Source organism: Liolophura sinensis, chromosome 1 (assembly GCF_032854445.1).
Source record: "Liolophura sinensis isolate JHLJ2023 chromosome 1, CUHK_Ljap_v2, whole genome shotgun sequence".
NCBI lineage: Eukaryota > Metazoa > Mollusca > Polyplacophora > Chitonida > Chitonidae > Liolophura > Liolophura sinensis.
In genome coordinates, this window is record NC_088295.1 from 63,790,038 (window position 1) to 63,804,877 (window position 14,840).

A 14,840-nucleotide genomic window follows, 5' to 3' on the forward strand; every position below is an offset into this window, starting at 1 on the left:
GAACATGCACTTCTATTCTATCCTGTCGTCTCTGAATCCCTTGTGAAGTGAGTGTGCGGTGAAGTGGTTCAAATCCAGTCTAAGTAAGTGCTCTGCCCAATTACACAGCAATCTTTTCGGGGAAATACCTGGGAGCATATACCCCAGGTACAAGACATAGCTTTATGCTCTATATGCCCTTTGATCTCCACGCAAACCCCTAAGTGCACACCGTATACCACGGGCTGTTTTATTTTTGATTGCCTTAGAGACGTAGCCATAAAGGGCACCACGGGCTATTAAATTCTGAAAATTTCGTTTTTCGCATTGTTGTCGTATTGAAACATTTATGTCTGTTTATTTTGTCGTGCATTATAGCGATCCCCTAGCTACATCTCCCCGGCTTATATTATAATGGCTAGATCAAGGGGGAAGCAGTGATAATTGTCGGTCGTAAAGCGGGTGACAAACCGTTTTGTTCCCTATTTCTGAATCAGATCGAATTACCCTTGTTATTGGTCTGTAATACAAGCACAGCGTTCTCTTCTTTGCACTTTTTTTTATTTCACTATATAGATACACTGCCGCCATAAAGAGCACTTTAAATAAATGTGTTTTGTGTATTAAACCTAATTCCGCACGCTTTGAACAAGTACCTGAGAATCTACATAGTGAAAGAAATCAAGCCAAAGATTATGTAGTTTAACAATCTCCAGGTGTAAAGACAAAGACCCTTTATGAGTCAAGGTGCTGTTGATAAAATCTTAAGTGAAGATAAGTGGGTCATTCAAAATTAAAAGTCAGTTAGATAAGTGGCATTTCTTTAACACAAAAACCAATCTAATGTATACACTATGTCTCACCTCTGTGATAAAATGAAATGCGTAGGGTGGACACCATGGGCTGGTTGCCGAATACTGAGGGCAGAGGCCCGTTGCCCAGGTACTTTTTCCACTTAGAACCTACCTGGTAATTATTGGATACACAACAGCTTTGATCACCTCTCTATTGTCATTTACTTTTTGTCTTGTATACACCAACTCGTGTCTCTTTGTAGTCTCGAAAGTTCAGAAATTATTGATATTTTTTTTTCGGAGGCAAACAACTCATCATTTCACATCGACTAAACCTTCACCTTCCCTGTCAGCATGCTGATTTTAGATGTTCTTCATTCTACAATATCCCGTGCACAGTACATATAACCTTTCTTGTTTTCTGTGCTTCTTAAGTCATAAAATAACAAGATCAAAATGGATCGGTGGTGTTACCTTTTTTTTAACTGCCTGACAAAGAAACTCTAGGCCTCTTGGTGGGGACAAGTGTGGCTTCAACCACCCCCAAGAGCTGGTTCATTGTCCAGTTCAAACACTCCAGGGCCTACCGAGTGTTGTTAAAGCACTCAGGGTGGATAGATAGTTTCTTTCTTCCTAGACAGAGGCAAAGCTGAACTACAAATTGGCTACATGTACCAAGCGAATATAGACTATAAATAAACAGAAGAGAATTAGCTACGCACAAAACCTACGGTTATTCCTAAGTTTGAATTATAGGTATGTAAATTGTATATTGCATCGCGTACATCGTTGGAGCTGTCGCTTACGTTAACATACGTTGCAGTTTTGTGTTAAATTATTTGTTGCTCTGTCTGTTCGAATGGAATAATGTTTTGTTTTTTTTTTTTGTCTTTTTAACAGCAGTATGGGTTTTTTCTCTCTCTCTCTCTCTCTCTGATTTAGACACCTTGGTCTGAACATTTAGAGGCTGTCACAGCAGTAACGTAACCCCGCTGTAATATTTGCTGCAGACGTTAACAACTTAACGCCCTTTCCAACCAATCAGCGACCACCTCTCAGCCGCCCCCTAAAGCTCGCAGCGTTCCGATTGGCCGGTCGACCTGCCACACGTCGGCGAGATCAAAGGGATCACATGATTTGTGTACTTGAATTACAAGTTTGTAAACAAATGTAGCCTCATTCACATGGACATTTAACAGCTAGCTGTCGAGGCCGAGCCACGAAAACGAGAGACGGACGTAGTGAGGGCGAGAGAGAGAAAGAGCTAGAGAGCGTGAGTTTAGCCCTGCAGCCGTGAGCTGAAGTTGTGAAGAGCCTTACCGGTGTGACAGGCCGCGTGCATTCCCCCTAGTGGAAATATCAGAGAGGCCTGTTATTTAAGACTTGTCATAGTGTTGAATTTCTCCTTCCAGCCTTCACAACGGATACCTCCGAGGATTTACTGCTGCAGGCTGCGGACATGAAGTCGAATCAGTTAAACATTAACCACTTACTCTCTGCGGTCGACAGTGAAATGACTGTGGGCAGTGAAAAAGGTGATCCCACCGAAAGACAGCTCTCCGTCAAACTGGAAGATAAGGAGTTATGGGGGAAATTTAAGGAATTTACCAATGAAATGATCGTTACAAAAAATGGCCGGTGAGTATAACAAGTTGTGATGAATCTTTTTCTATACTCGATTTTATTGGAAATGGTATCTTATATTGGATGTCATATTACAACTGGATGTAAATAATTTTGAAGCATGTTCTTCAAGTTTCATTGTGTATGTGGAATATCATTGTTTGTACTTAACTTTGGTGTTAATGGAAGTAGATTAGCTTTAAATTTATAAATAAAATTTACAAATTTTTCTTTCTATGCTGGTCCTTACAATAATGCTACGTTCGGTATAACTCCTCTACCATGTGTGGTAGTTGTGACCAACAAAATATGACGTAGCCACAGGTAGCCTATTTTTCAACAAGCTGGTTTATGATGTAGACTGTAGAGGAAGGAGACCATATCTGTGCATGTTATCGGTGTCTCGTCTCCTCAGGAGAAGGACCCAGACGCCTTACCTGAGGCGGCCCCTTTGATATCTGATGAGCTTACCTGTAACTCACACAGTACAGAAAGCCTCTTAGTGCAACATTCACTCTTACTACATGCCAAGTGCAGTAGACAGGCATACAGTAGCAATAACGCTGCATGTTGTATACAGCTTGACACTACCATGCAATATTACCATTGTAAACGAAACAATGTTTATATATATATATATATATATATATATATATATATATATATATATATATATATATCAGCATACGACTCAAGCCTTTAGTTCAGTATAGGTCATTCATATACATTATAGCAAGAAAATGATATTAAATTCAAACTTAATGTAAGAGATTGCAGGTTGGATTTTTTTTTGTTTGTTTCGTTTTTGTTTTGCGCATCAAACTACAAATAGATGGACATATACGTAACTTCAAAGCAAAACAGAAAGACATCATTCACGAAGTGCAGCTGATTCAATTTAACCCTTTTGCATCAGTCACATAAACAAGGGGTGGAGGGGGAAGTGCTTTGTAAACAGACTAATTGTACTAAGCTGAAGCTGCAGTTATTTTTTGTGTTTTGTTTCTTTTTACGGAGTTTCGGAAAGCCAGTCTGACCTGCGAGCAACAGCACGTCCGTCTGCAAGATCCCTATTTTCTGCGCAAATGGCAAAAAGCACTTAATTTTGAGTAGTTTATGAAGAGCTAACCGCGTAACCTCTCTCACGATACATTAGTGAAGCCCTTGCTCACCAAGAGACAGATAAATGAACACATTAAATTTAGTATTCAGTAAAAAGCTTTAACAAAATTGATTCCGGAAATGTTCCAGAGTCTTCATCATCAGTGAAATGTCTTATATATTACTACATGGTTTGAAAGAGAGATAAAAATACCAAATACGCGCATGTCTTGTTGTGGGGGGGGGGTGTTTGTTTGTTTGTTTTATTTTTTTCCTTAATTATGTAGCGACGCTTTGAATTTACTAATTAGGGATTGAGACAATGAGATAATAAGGTACATGAAAGTCGTGTATGATTTAACGGAAGTTGTGGACAGTTAACCAAGCGGTACACATTTTGTGTGCATGAGTTCTGTATAGGTTACGTATACGTACACATCAGCTATGTCCTAATCTAATAGCACGTTCACCTCTCCCTTCGGTTACGTTATGGTCTCCCACTATTACCATGACACCGTGAAATTATCAGCTACACCCAGAATTAAATTTACGGTTTTTCAAAACCACATACATGTCAGTGTATCGGTCTGATACTGAAGTTTGGAACTGCTTTTTTCAGGCGAATGTTCCCGGTATTCCGTGTGAGTATAAGTGGTCTGGACCCTAACGCTATGTACACGTTGCTGCTAGACTTCGTCCAGGTGGACAACCACCGGTGGAAGTACGTGAACGGTGACTGGGTGGCCGGGGGAAAGGCCGAGCCAGCCGCCCCAAACTGTGTCTACATTCACCCGGACTCTCCCAACTTCGGTGCCCACTGGATGAAAGAGCCTATCTCGTTCAGCAAAGTGAAACTAACCAACAAACTCAACGGAGGTGGACAGGTACGGTTATAAAAATAAAATAATGTCTAAGAGCGTATCCCAGCAAATGACATTGTCCACCTTTCATTATACATACATAATCAAATTTAGCCAACTGACTTAATCAAAAATAAAGAGCGTCCCACAGATAAGAATCTCTTGCAATCAACATGTAGATACGTTTTGTGCTGGAAATATAGAAAAAGTAGGTCCTTCAATCTCTTCAGAAGTATATTTCTAACAAGATACCAGTCAATATCGGCGACGTTGATAGGCGCAAGCTTTCATTACGTAGGCCTACAGACATATCTCGATATAAATCTATATAAATCAGTATAAATCTATATTTTAGATCAGGCACAAATCTCTGCTAAAATATTTGCATAGGGCAAAAAAGTAGACTTTTACGGAGAAGTTATCATTTTAACAGCATTACTTAATCGGGTTAAATAATGTTAAATGTGTTTGAAGAAAGAAAATAAATATCCTAAGTTTGCATTTTAGTAAGTTTTGTTCGCTTGAGACTTCAACCAAGTTGTGTTAATTATTGTGCCTAAGTAGGTGTGTAAATCGATGAGCTGTCTGTCTGTCCCGGGTCCTGGCGTGTTTGCCCCAGTGTTTGCTAAGCTGATATTCCCCGCATCAGATCATGTTGTCCCCCCGTGTTCAGAGGGATACTTAAACGGTCGCTGTCTTATGGCGATACATCTGGGGACAAGTCCATATCTAGAAATGTTCCCGATTTGATTATAAAAGATAATGTGTCGTGTTTCATTTTTAAAAGATTACGAGAAATTGCACCATATAATTGCGAGCTTCAGTGCAATTTTGATGGTGGGAAACAAAACATGCAGAGAAAGAGGGCATCCCGCAAAATTAAATCTGCACATTTTGCTGATAAAAAAAAAACATTCACTTCACATCCGTACTACATGTATGGAAATGTGTATAAAGAGCCACCGACATGCGCATTTCAAGCAGAAAGTAGTTCACGGAACATTTTATGTAAATCATCGTGTTCATTGTTAACACTTGTTATTGTAAGATTGCGTGTTTCGTTACAGTTGTCAGCAGATTGTATTATACACTCAAATATACAGTAGCCAAACTGTGTGCATAATTCTTGTTTATTTTTTAACACAAATTTACCCTAGTAAATGTTAAGCCCATCTGTATTACCAGGTAGATATAGGGAGAAATTAAACCATATCCACTATCGCGTATATATTTGACTTCATAGCACAGCTGTTATGCATTCATATATTTCTCCGCCTGGAATACGCGCGTGTATCTTACATATAGTAAACTAAGTGCATTCCACATGCACGTGCCTTTCCCACCTCGCTAAAAATAGATATAGGAAGCTTCCTAAAATGAATGAAATACCATTAAAAGAACAAAGAAGAAAGCATAAAAGTGAATGTCTATAAAGTGATTATCTGTTTGTGAGTGTGGGGTTGTCTCAGTTTCGCTGAGGGTACGGTCGCTCTGAAACAGGACTTCTCTCTGTGTGACCTCGTAGTCTATACGAAGTTCACGTATATCAGATGGCTTAATGGATAAGTGACCGTATAAATTAGACCACATACCTAGGCGAGCTTACCTTACTGCAATCACCACACGGAGAAAGTTGTAGATTACCAAAGTTTTATTTGGGTGAGGGTTGTTTTGTAAACATTAATTTGTATACTGAGTGTTGACCGCAACAATAAACAGATAAATATAGGGGCATGCAGAAAACCGCATTTATGAGTTTGTTAATTAAATTAACAACAATAAACTCGATATTTAAGAAAATTCTAAATATATTACACTAATGGCTAATCCTTATGCAGTAATAATGCGATTGGGAGATTATTTCCCGAAAACTGGTTTGTGCGTATGCACGGTAAATCATAACGACGGTAACAGTTGTCTAATTTATCATATTACTACGATGCAAAATTATTAATAATATGTATGTCGATTGGGTAAAATTTATTTATTTTTTGATTCGTTTCTTATGCCGTATGCAAGAATATTTATACAACGGCGGTCAGCATTATTGGGGAGTGGAAACGGTAAAATTTATATGTGCAGTGTATGCTTAATTATCATCCATAGCAACAATATTTGTTTCCAGAGCAAACGACATATTTTGAAGCCCCATAATTAACTCTTTCAAGAGAGCGTATACAAAAATTACAAAAATGTTATTTTGGTAGAAGGCGGGGAACAAATAGCAGGGTCCTTCCGAAATTCTGTCAATGAATTCTTGCGGTGAAAAAAAAATATTCGTCAGTTGAGAGCGTTTCCTGTGTGGAATAGAAAACGTATAGAGCTCACAAAACACACATGCATTACACTCGGCTATTGTCTGAGTTAAAATGCAGTCCATCATATCTTATACGCAGCTATATTACCCTGTAGGTGTAGTTGAACGTCGATAATAGAAACCATAAACTTTAACAGTTTATAGTTGAATTTATTTATATTTTTAACATAAAGTTGTACGTAGGCATACGTTGCTCACAAAAGCCTGGAATGCATTCTTGATATCAATTACCGGTAATACAGACTTTACAACGACATAGATAATCCTTAAATCATAATCTAGCTGCATGACAAATCATATGTTGAAGCTATATCTACATGAATATGCCTTCATTTGAGACCTCGCTAAAATGTCTTCGCGAGATATATACATGTTTATAGCAGCAGACTGAGGTGGGTTTTATATGCCTTGCATGTGGCCATTAACGTGCATTTGACCCAAACCAGAAAGGTGTTCTCCTATCCAGGCGCTGACAGCGTTAAGACTTACGGTAAATCAACCTCTGTAATTTAATGTGTATAATTCGAGGGATAAGGACGTCCGCCCATGGGTCTCAAATCCCGCTCACATCACGGGCCGAGTGGGGATTTTTTTAACCCCTCGTGTTGTTTGTCCCTAACAAAGCCATGGCACCTAGAGTAAAGTTTTCTTGCCCTTTTTACTCACTGTCCGAATCTTCCACACACCACTTTCCAGCACCTATCAAATTTACATTCAGCTTCTACCTATTGGAACTTGCATTATGTGATATTTGGTTTTATGCGGCCAAAGTCCAAGAAGGCTTATTTTCCATGAGACCGTAAACATAGGCCATCTGTGTCATCTGTTGTCTTTCATTTACAGATCTATGGAACAATTTCTTGTTTCCGTTTTTGCGCTTTTTTAACTCTGGTGTTTTACACATAATACACTCGACTTCAAGCTTTTTTAAAAATCATTTAGACACCTGAAGCAAGGCTATTTCATACTTTCGTTCTGCGGAAAATGTTTTAAAGTTGAAAGCAAAATGAAGTGCTGTTAATTTCATTATTTATGAGGAAAATAAAAGTAAACCACGTCCACATAACTATACCTTTATTCCTTCTTACTCCTCACTGTGTTATCGTACATTTTCTATTTCATCAAACACTTATTTTGTTATGGTTACTGCACACTGTTTAACAATGGCGCCAAGCAGTTATCTGTTTTTTTTTTCCCATTAATATCGAAATATTTCTTGTTCCTTTACGGTCCTGGAGAGAATTTTGAAGTAGCTTGTATATGTTTAAAGGTCTATTATTATCTTGTCATTTCAGATCATGCTGAACTCCTTACATAAATACGAGCCCAGGCTTCACATTGTCAAAGTTAACTCCCGGACACAGAAGAAAAATATCATGACATTCAGCTTCCCAGAAACTCAGTTTATTGCTGTGACAGCGTACCAAAACGAGGAGGTGTGTATTCTGAACAGTCAGCATCCAAAACTCCTTTTCGTCGGATGTCTAATTTTGTGTGTTGAAATGTTACAACCACTGAATTACAGTTGTTTGTATATTAACACCTTTGAAGCATGTGTGACCACCAGTGCTTTCATTTGATCTCTTGAACCTCTGTTCTAAATTTGGAATACTCCACAGCGATCGTGTAAATCTCTGTTCTTTGTAAAGAAAATAGACATTTTCTTAATTTACTCGGCTGCTGGGTGACCTACCTTAAGCAGTGGTGACAGTAACTTTCACTTCATTGCCCCGGGGGGCGGGGGTACAAATTTATGGCTAGGAACGCCCCCAAGTTCCGACCATTTCCCACCCCCGCTGATACCTTGTTAGACCGCATGGTGGGCCTTTTGGGAGTTCTTTAGTTAACACCTAAATAGACTGAAATCTATCGGCCGGATCTGTTGACAAAGTGGTGGGATGGATGTCCAGGGTCCGGTACAATCGTGGTCTGATCGGTGTATTCAGACAGGAGGTGTGTAAGTGGGTGTCCTGTACCGTCACCGAGGTGTGCAGACCAGCCATTACATTCTGCTCAATTATGCACGAACTTTATGCTGCCATCTTTGTTATGTAATCAGCGGTCCTGGCAAGACTGCCCTTTGTAAAACAAAGGCCAGGCAGCTAAGACCTGCCCCACCCAGCCCAAATCCCACATAAGTCACTTATCCAGTCTGCGCTTTTGTTTTCTCTTCCAGATTACAGCACTGAAAATCAAACACAACCCATTTGCCAAAGCATTTCTAGACGCCAAAGAAAGGTAAGTTAGCTGATTAGATCTGCAGTATGTTTAAGTGGAAAGAGTTAATAAAGAAACAATAGATTTCTCAGTAGGGTCTTATTCAAACCGAAATGTATAAAATATAACTAACGTAAACAAAAATAGCTTTGCAAATCAAGTAGTTACTTAATCTCTGTAAATCGCTCTGTATACACTTCTCAGCCCTAACTTACTTATATACTCTGACTGTGAAAATAGTTTAAAACGCCGCTTTTCTTTAGACATTACAGTACTGACTGCTGTATGTTTGTTTCAAAAAATGGCATTCCTGGTCGTTAAATTAATTTTGAGATTATTCTGAATATGCGCAATTTTTACCAATGATTAGCGTCTGAAATTACCAAATGTGCACTGAATTATTTATTATTCCAAGCTTATTTGTCTGAGTGCTGTAAAATAAACGTAAAAGGTAGCTTTCCAGGCTTGAGAATAGAGATGGGACGATGATATCCCGGATTGAATAGCTAGTTTAACTGAACAAAAGCTTAATTATCTCCCCAAGTGTCCACTCTCGTTTTCCTAAATTGGATTTTCACCTGTCCCAAAGTAGACGGGTGTCTTGAGTTGGTTCCTTTTAGTTGAAGTTACTACCTGTGCACGCAGTTTACCTTTGACAAAAAATAGAGTCGTGAGTTTATTTGAATTCAGGCAATGGAAATGTGACCAAATTGGCAATGAAGGTGGGTTTAGCGTCCTCAATGCGGCAGATTGATGATATGTGTGTGGTTTAAACATTCTTTCTACCACCAGACCTGACGGGCGAGATTTCGTGGAAGACGGCGAATCTCAGAGAGGCCTGCCTCATCGTAAGTACACGGGGATTTCTTCATTTATTGCCAGAGACGCGTATGGCATACCTGATGGATTTGTGTTACATAAATTACTAGAAGAATTTAGAGTTAGATGCCAAACTGTCCGGAGTCCGGAGTCTCACTGCATGAGAGATTATTTACTTTACACGCGCATGGCTTGTTCTGGACACACAGGCTGTGGATGGTGACGGTAAAAAGTGATTAAAAAGCGCCTGACACATGGACACAGCTTACCTTGAGCACATTGAGGCGGATATATTCATGGTTTGTCTTTATGAGAGAAAACATAATTTAACACAAAATCTATAATAAACGGAAATAAAATAATAAGAATAATGTATAGCAATTTCGCGCTATATTGGTATTGCTAAATTGTTTTTTTTTTCTTTTTACCACTGGACAATTTTTAATTCATGCACTCTTTAACCAATCCATACTTAACATGTCACATATGGTAAATCCTAGCGCCTAGATTTTGCTGCCTTGCTTAATAAGATTATTCACGATATTGTATCAGCGCACATAGAATTAGCTCAAATGGAAATTAAGTGATTTCTTTATTTGTTTGAATGGTGTTTTACGCAATGCTCAAGAATATTTTCACTTATACGACGACGGTCAGCATTATGGTGGGAGAAAACTGGGCAGAGTCTGAGGGAAACCATCGACCATCCGCAGGTTGCTGAAAGCCCTTCCCGCTTCAAATTAAATAAATGTATATGAAAAGAACACTTCAGATGTATCATATCTGAGCCAAAAAAAATGGTTAAATATATTCCATGTTAAAATAAATATTACAGGCACATTTAAAGTGGACCCAACATGTAAAGCAATGCGATGGGTTTATATCTTTTATTTTAAAACATAACATGTACAACTAAAAGTAGTGATAGCTGCATCATATGCCATATGACATGTAAGATGCCAAAACATCTTAGGAAAACAAAATTCCTGGAAGAAAAATTCCCACGACTGGGACAGTGTATATAGAGTTCTTCGACGTGATATAACTATAGATGGGCTCTCTGGAACTATCTTGGCAGCATAGCCTAAAATAGCTGGCCCTTCTCATAACAAATATACACAGCAAACTAGCAGTTGACACCTCCATTTGCTCAAGTAGTAGTAACTTTGGCAGAACGTCTTTTACGGGAAACAAAACTTTTCAGTGTATATTTGAAGGCCTTGCTCCTCAGAGAGCAGCTGAACTGTGGGGTAGGAGGAGGTCGGTATTCAGTCCGGTTTTTGACACGCAATTGTTAAGTACTTAACTCCACGCTCGTCACTCCTTCCTCACTGACAATATCATACTGGTCACGTGAAGCGAGAAGCTACAACAAGTTATGCCGACAAATAAATATCTGAGTTAGAGTTAAAATATCATTAATGACGGAAAACTCAGTTGTTAAGAACTATAATTAAATTATGAGAAAATATGTTTTTATCTTTCGTGAATTTGCTATTTCGCCTCAGCCAAATGACGTTTCAAATTATAACCTTAAATTTATAATTATAATTAATCTAATAATAATAGATCGTGTTATGATATTGGTTTAAATAGCCGTTTATTATATAGGTTACATATACAGTGGAGGAATTCATGTTGTGATGATTTTTTTTTTACATACTTTTGTATCGTTGAAGCGTATTATTTCTCACAACTTGTCATTATTTGGGATTTAGACTCTTACATATTATGGTCCTAAAAATTTAGCAAAACCACTGCGGGTTTCGAACCAGCGATCCCGGGGTCAGACACCCTAGTTTCAGTACAAGAATTTGTTCTGTACCCAGGAGGTGTAAATCCCAAATAACGTTAACACTGTTACTTAAGCCACATTCTAAGTGACATCTACCAATTTGATATCGTGGTCTAACTCTTTTCTTATCTTCATGCCTTTTGTCTGCTGCAGTAACGGGTACATGGTTCATCCCTCCGGGCAGTCACAGTTTTGTCCCTCCTCCGGCACACCATCAGTTTGCCAACCCCCTTAACTTGTCCAACTGTGATAGACTAAGTCTCCGGAACCACCGACCGTCCCCATACCACAATCCCTACCACCAAAGGCGGTCACCCCCTCATGGTTAGTATATACAAGTGTATTAGCTAAACTTTGTTTATTTGATTGGATCGCATTTTTTACACCATAGTCAAAAATATTTCTTTTGAATGTGTGAATGGAGGCCAGAAATACCAGTGGAGGAGACCGACCAAACCGGCACACCGCGCCAGGTACCCGAAAATGCCATAAGGGGATTGGTGTTTTACAACGTACTCAGTATTTTACTATTAAGGGCGGCATTAAGATTTACAAGACAAGACCACCACACCTCTCTAAAGGGTATAAGGCTTTTACACAGTACTCAAAATATTTGACTTGTAAGACAGCTGCCAAAATGGGTGAAGGAAACCAGTGAAATAATAGCACCCCGAATTGCGCCTTGCCAGCTATCTGAAAAGGTGTAAGGGCTTTAAGTTTATAGATTTAATGCAACAACTTTAAACAAAAATTAAGTAGAATGGGTAATTTTTTTGGCCTGATTTTAGAGGCCTTCTGAAACGAAATCAAACCTGAAACGATTTGAATAAATTTAAAGTAGATCCTGAAAAACTTCTGTTAGTTTGTATGATTTATGAATTATTATCACAGTGTTTCCTTCCAAAGAGGGCTTTTTTTGCTTAGAAATGTTCCTACATGTAATTAATGAGTTTAGACTTTTTGATACGAACAGTGGATGCCCCACCCACCTCTCCTTCAAAATCCCGTTCTGAGATTGAAAACTAATGGTTTTCAGTGATACCCAAAATTCAAATGAAATCCAAAAAGTAAATCTTAAAATTACAAAATATTCTCCTGTCTTAAAATGTTTGGCTTAAGATTTAAGGCGGATTGACAAGACTTCTGGATGTAGTGTAAAATGTTGTCTGTAGCGACTCCTGTGTTCGAGAGCTCGAAACCGTAGATAGCTTTTCTGCCTGCTTTAAATTTGAACATGCGTATCTGTTCTTGTGGTTCAAGTGAAGTGTCCTCTGCCACTTCATGATTGCTGGTGTAAAGGTCTTGTGTAAAACACATAAGCATATAAGCCTTATGCAGCGGGTCGCTCTCGCTTTGAAATGTCCAGAGCGGCCAAATCGCTATCTATAGTTCTATCTGTCTGTTTTAAATGGGTCTCTAATATCAAGCGTAGTGATTCGTTTCCCATAATATAACTCACATGCATCTAATAAACCTGCCTGGTTGATCAGGTTTAAACTCACCCCACCCCACTCCACCCCACCTGAAGGCGTTATTAACCTTAGCAGAGACCATATAGACTTCAAACGGCTCCCTAACTGTTGTTCGCCCACTCAAAAGCGTGTCCCATTTAAGCCTAGTAAAGACATTTGTAATATTGACTTTGTCAGGACCATTATAATCTAAGAAGTCTGTCTCATCTTCCGCGTTTGATATTTCTTCAAAGGCAGGTGTATTGTTGAATTCCGCACCCACGAATCGCAATCAAAAATTAAGTGTCTTCCCTGTCGTTTATGGCCAGATCTAGCGTAGACAACCAGTCTGGGACATGGTTCATTGCTCACGTCAGCTTCTTTCTGTGACTTTTAATTCCTTTGTCGTCCATCTAGAATCAATCCACGCGTCTATTCGTGAAAATAATCTAAGCAAAATCTTTACTTTTCTTCAGCTGAGTCCATACAAAATCAGTTTGATGGTAACTAATCGTTGATATTATGTTGCAAGCATATGAACAGATTGAAACGCTTGTTGGAGTTTCGTCACTACATAACTCCAATCTAGCACAAAGTCCTAACGACGACAACTGACCATTGTAATCGTCATAGTGAAAAAGAGATATAAGCTTGTGATAAGTTTTAGTAAGACCTATCAATAATAGCTAGGCCATTTGCGAGAGAAGATATTGTTATGGCAGCTGTAGACAGGAAATACTCTGAAATTTGTTCTCTTTTGGCGGCGCAAAACCAGCGATAAAGTTATTTGGTATACAATCAAAGTGATTCACCAGGGCCATGACTAAGTTTTAACCCAGTCATAATAATGAAAGATTTTGAAATGCGTCTTCTACTTTATTTCTGACGTGCTGTTTTTTTTCCTTGGAAATTGCTTAATTCTACTTATATTTGTGTAATTTCAGGAAGTTTTCCTCGAGAAGTTGGTCCAAATATTCCAGTTTTGAATATACCGGTTTCAGATAACTGGCCACACATGTCTGCCGGCAGTCATAGCATGTTATCGAGTAACACATCGTCTCCTCAAGGACAGTATGGTGTATGGATGAGTGGGCCTGTGGGCAATCTCTCACCCAATCAGAGTTGTGCAATGCCTTATCTGCGGACCTCAGCACCTTACACTCTACCAACCACGTCGGCTGTTACAACAGTGTCGGGTCCGACGTTATCGGGATCTCAGCCATCTTTCGATCATCCTTGTGACCTCGGTTCGTTTGCCGCTCCATCCAGGGAGTCCGGACGATCGAACTGGAGTCCATTGACCCCACCTCCGATATGATTAGCATGTATGGCTAATTAACATACAGGTACTCTTCACCGTCCACGCACAGGCCCAGAGCAAGCTATGCAATCTGCCAGACCGGAAGTGCATCAAAAAAACTACATGCATCGGATTCGGAAACGACCCGGATCGATGGCGGGTGTCTCGAGCAAAGCTGTTCCGTGGATCTTCAAGAAGAAAAAAAACTGTCTGAAAACTTATAAAGTGATATATGTGCCAAGTTGAGCAGAAGATTTCAGTGTATTGAGAACACTGCCTTGGTAGATACATGTATGGATGTGACTGTGGTAGATATCACTAAACATTGCTCCACCTCAGCCGAACTCTCAGTCTGTATATGTACCATGCATGAACAAATGCCGGAGACGATGTCGTCTAGGGTATTTCGTGAACTAGGATTGTTATACTTTGTTTGTGAGGATATAAGTTTTCATTTGCATATTTTGATCTGAAGTTCTTTTTCGTGTATAAATGTAAGCTGATGATTGTTCAGAAGATCTTTCCTCTATAATTGTTGATTTATTTTTAGAAGCTCACCTGAAGTCCGCTATGATTTCGGCCAG

At 39.1% G+C, this 14,840-nt stretch overlaps 1 protein-coding gene across 1 annotated transcript; it reads left to right on the forward strand.

The window, feature by feature from the left end:
• Window positions 1–2,090: 2,090 nt before the first annotated feature.
• LOC135481789 (T-box transcription factor T homolog 1-like) lies at window positions 2,091–14,299 on the forward strand. The gene is made up of 7 exons (XM_064761495.1): window positions 2,091–2,411; window positions 4,117–4,381; window positions 7,970–8,110; window positions 8,851–8,912; window positions 9,684–9,739; window positions 11,659–11,829; window positions 13,901–14,299. Exons 1-7 carry the CDS (start codon window positions 2,233–2,235, stop codon window positions 14,272–14,274), a joined length of 1,248 nt encoding a protein of 415 aa, XP_064617565.1. The 5' UTR covers window positions 2,091–2,232; the 3' UTR covers window positions 14,275–14,299.
• The last annotated feature ends 541 nt before the right edge of the window (window positions 14,300–14,840 follow it).

Coding starts and splice junctions, on each gene's coding strand:
- LOC135481789 (XM_064761495.1), top strand. CDS start 2,233: ATGAAGTCGAATCAGTTAAACATTAACCACTTACTCTCTGCGGTCGAC. Junction 8,913..9,683: donor TTTCTAGACGCCAAAGAAAG/GTAAGTTAGCTG, acceptor TTCTACCACCAG/ACCTGACGGGCGAGATTTCG. Junction 11,830..13,900: donor AAGGCGGTCACCCCCTCATG/GTTAGTATATAC, acceptor GTGTAATTTCAG/GAAGTTTTCCTCGAGAAGTT.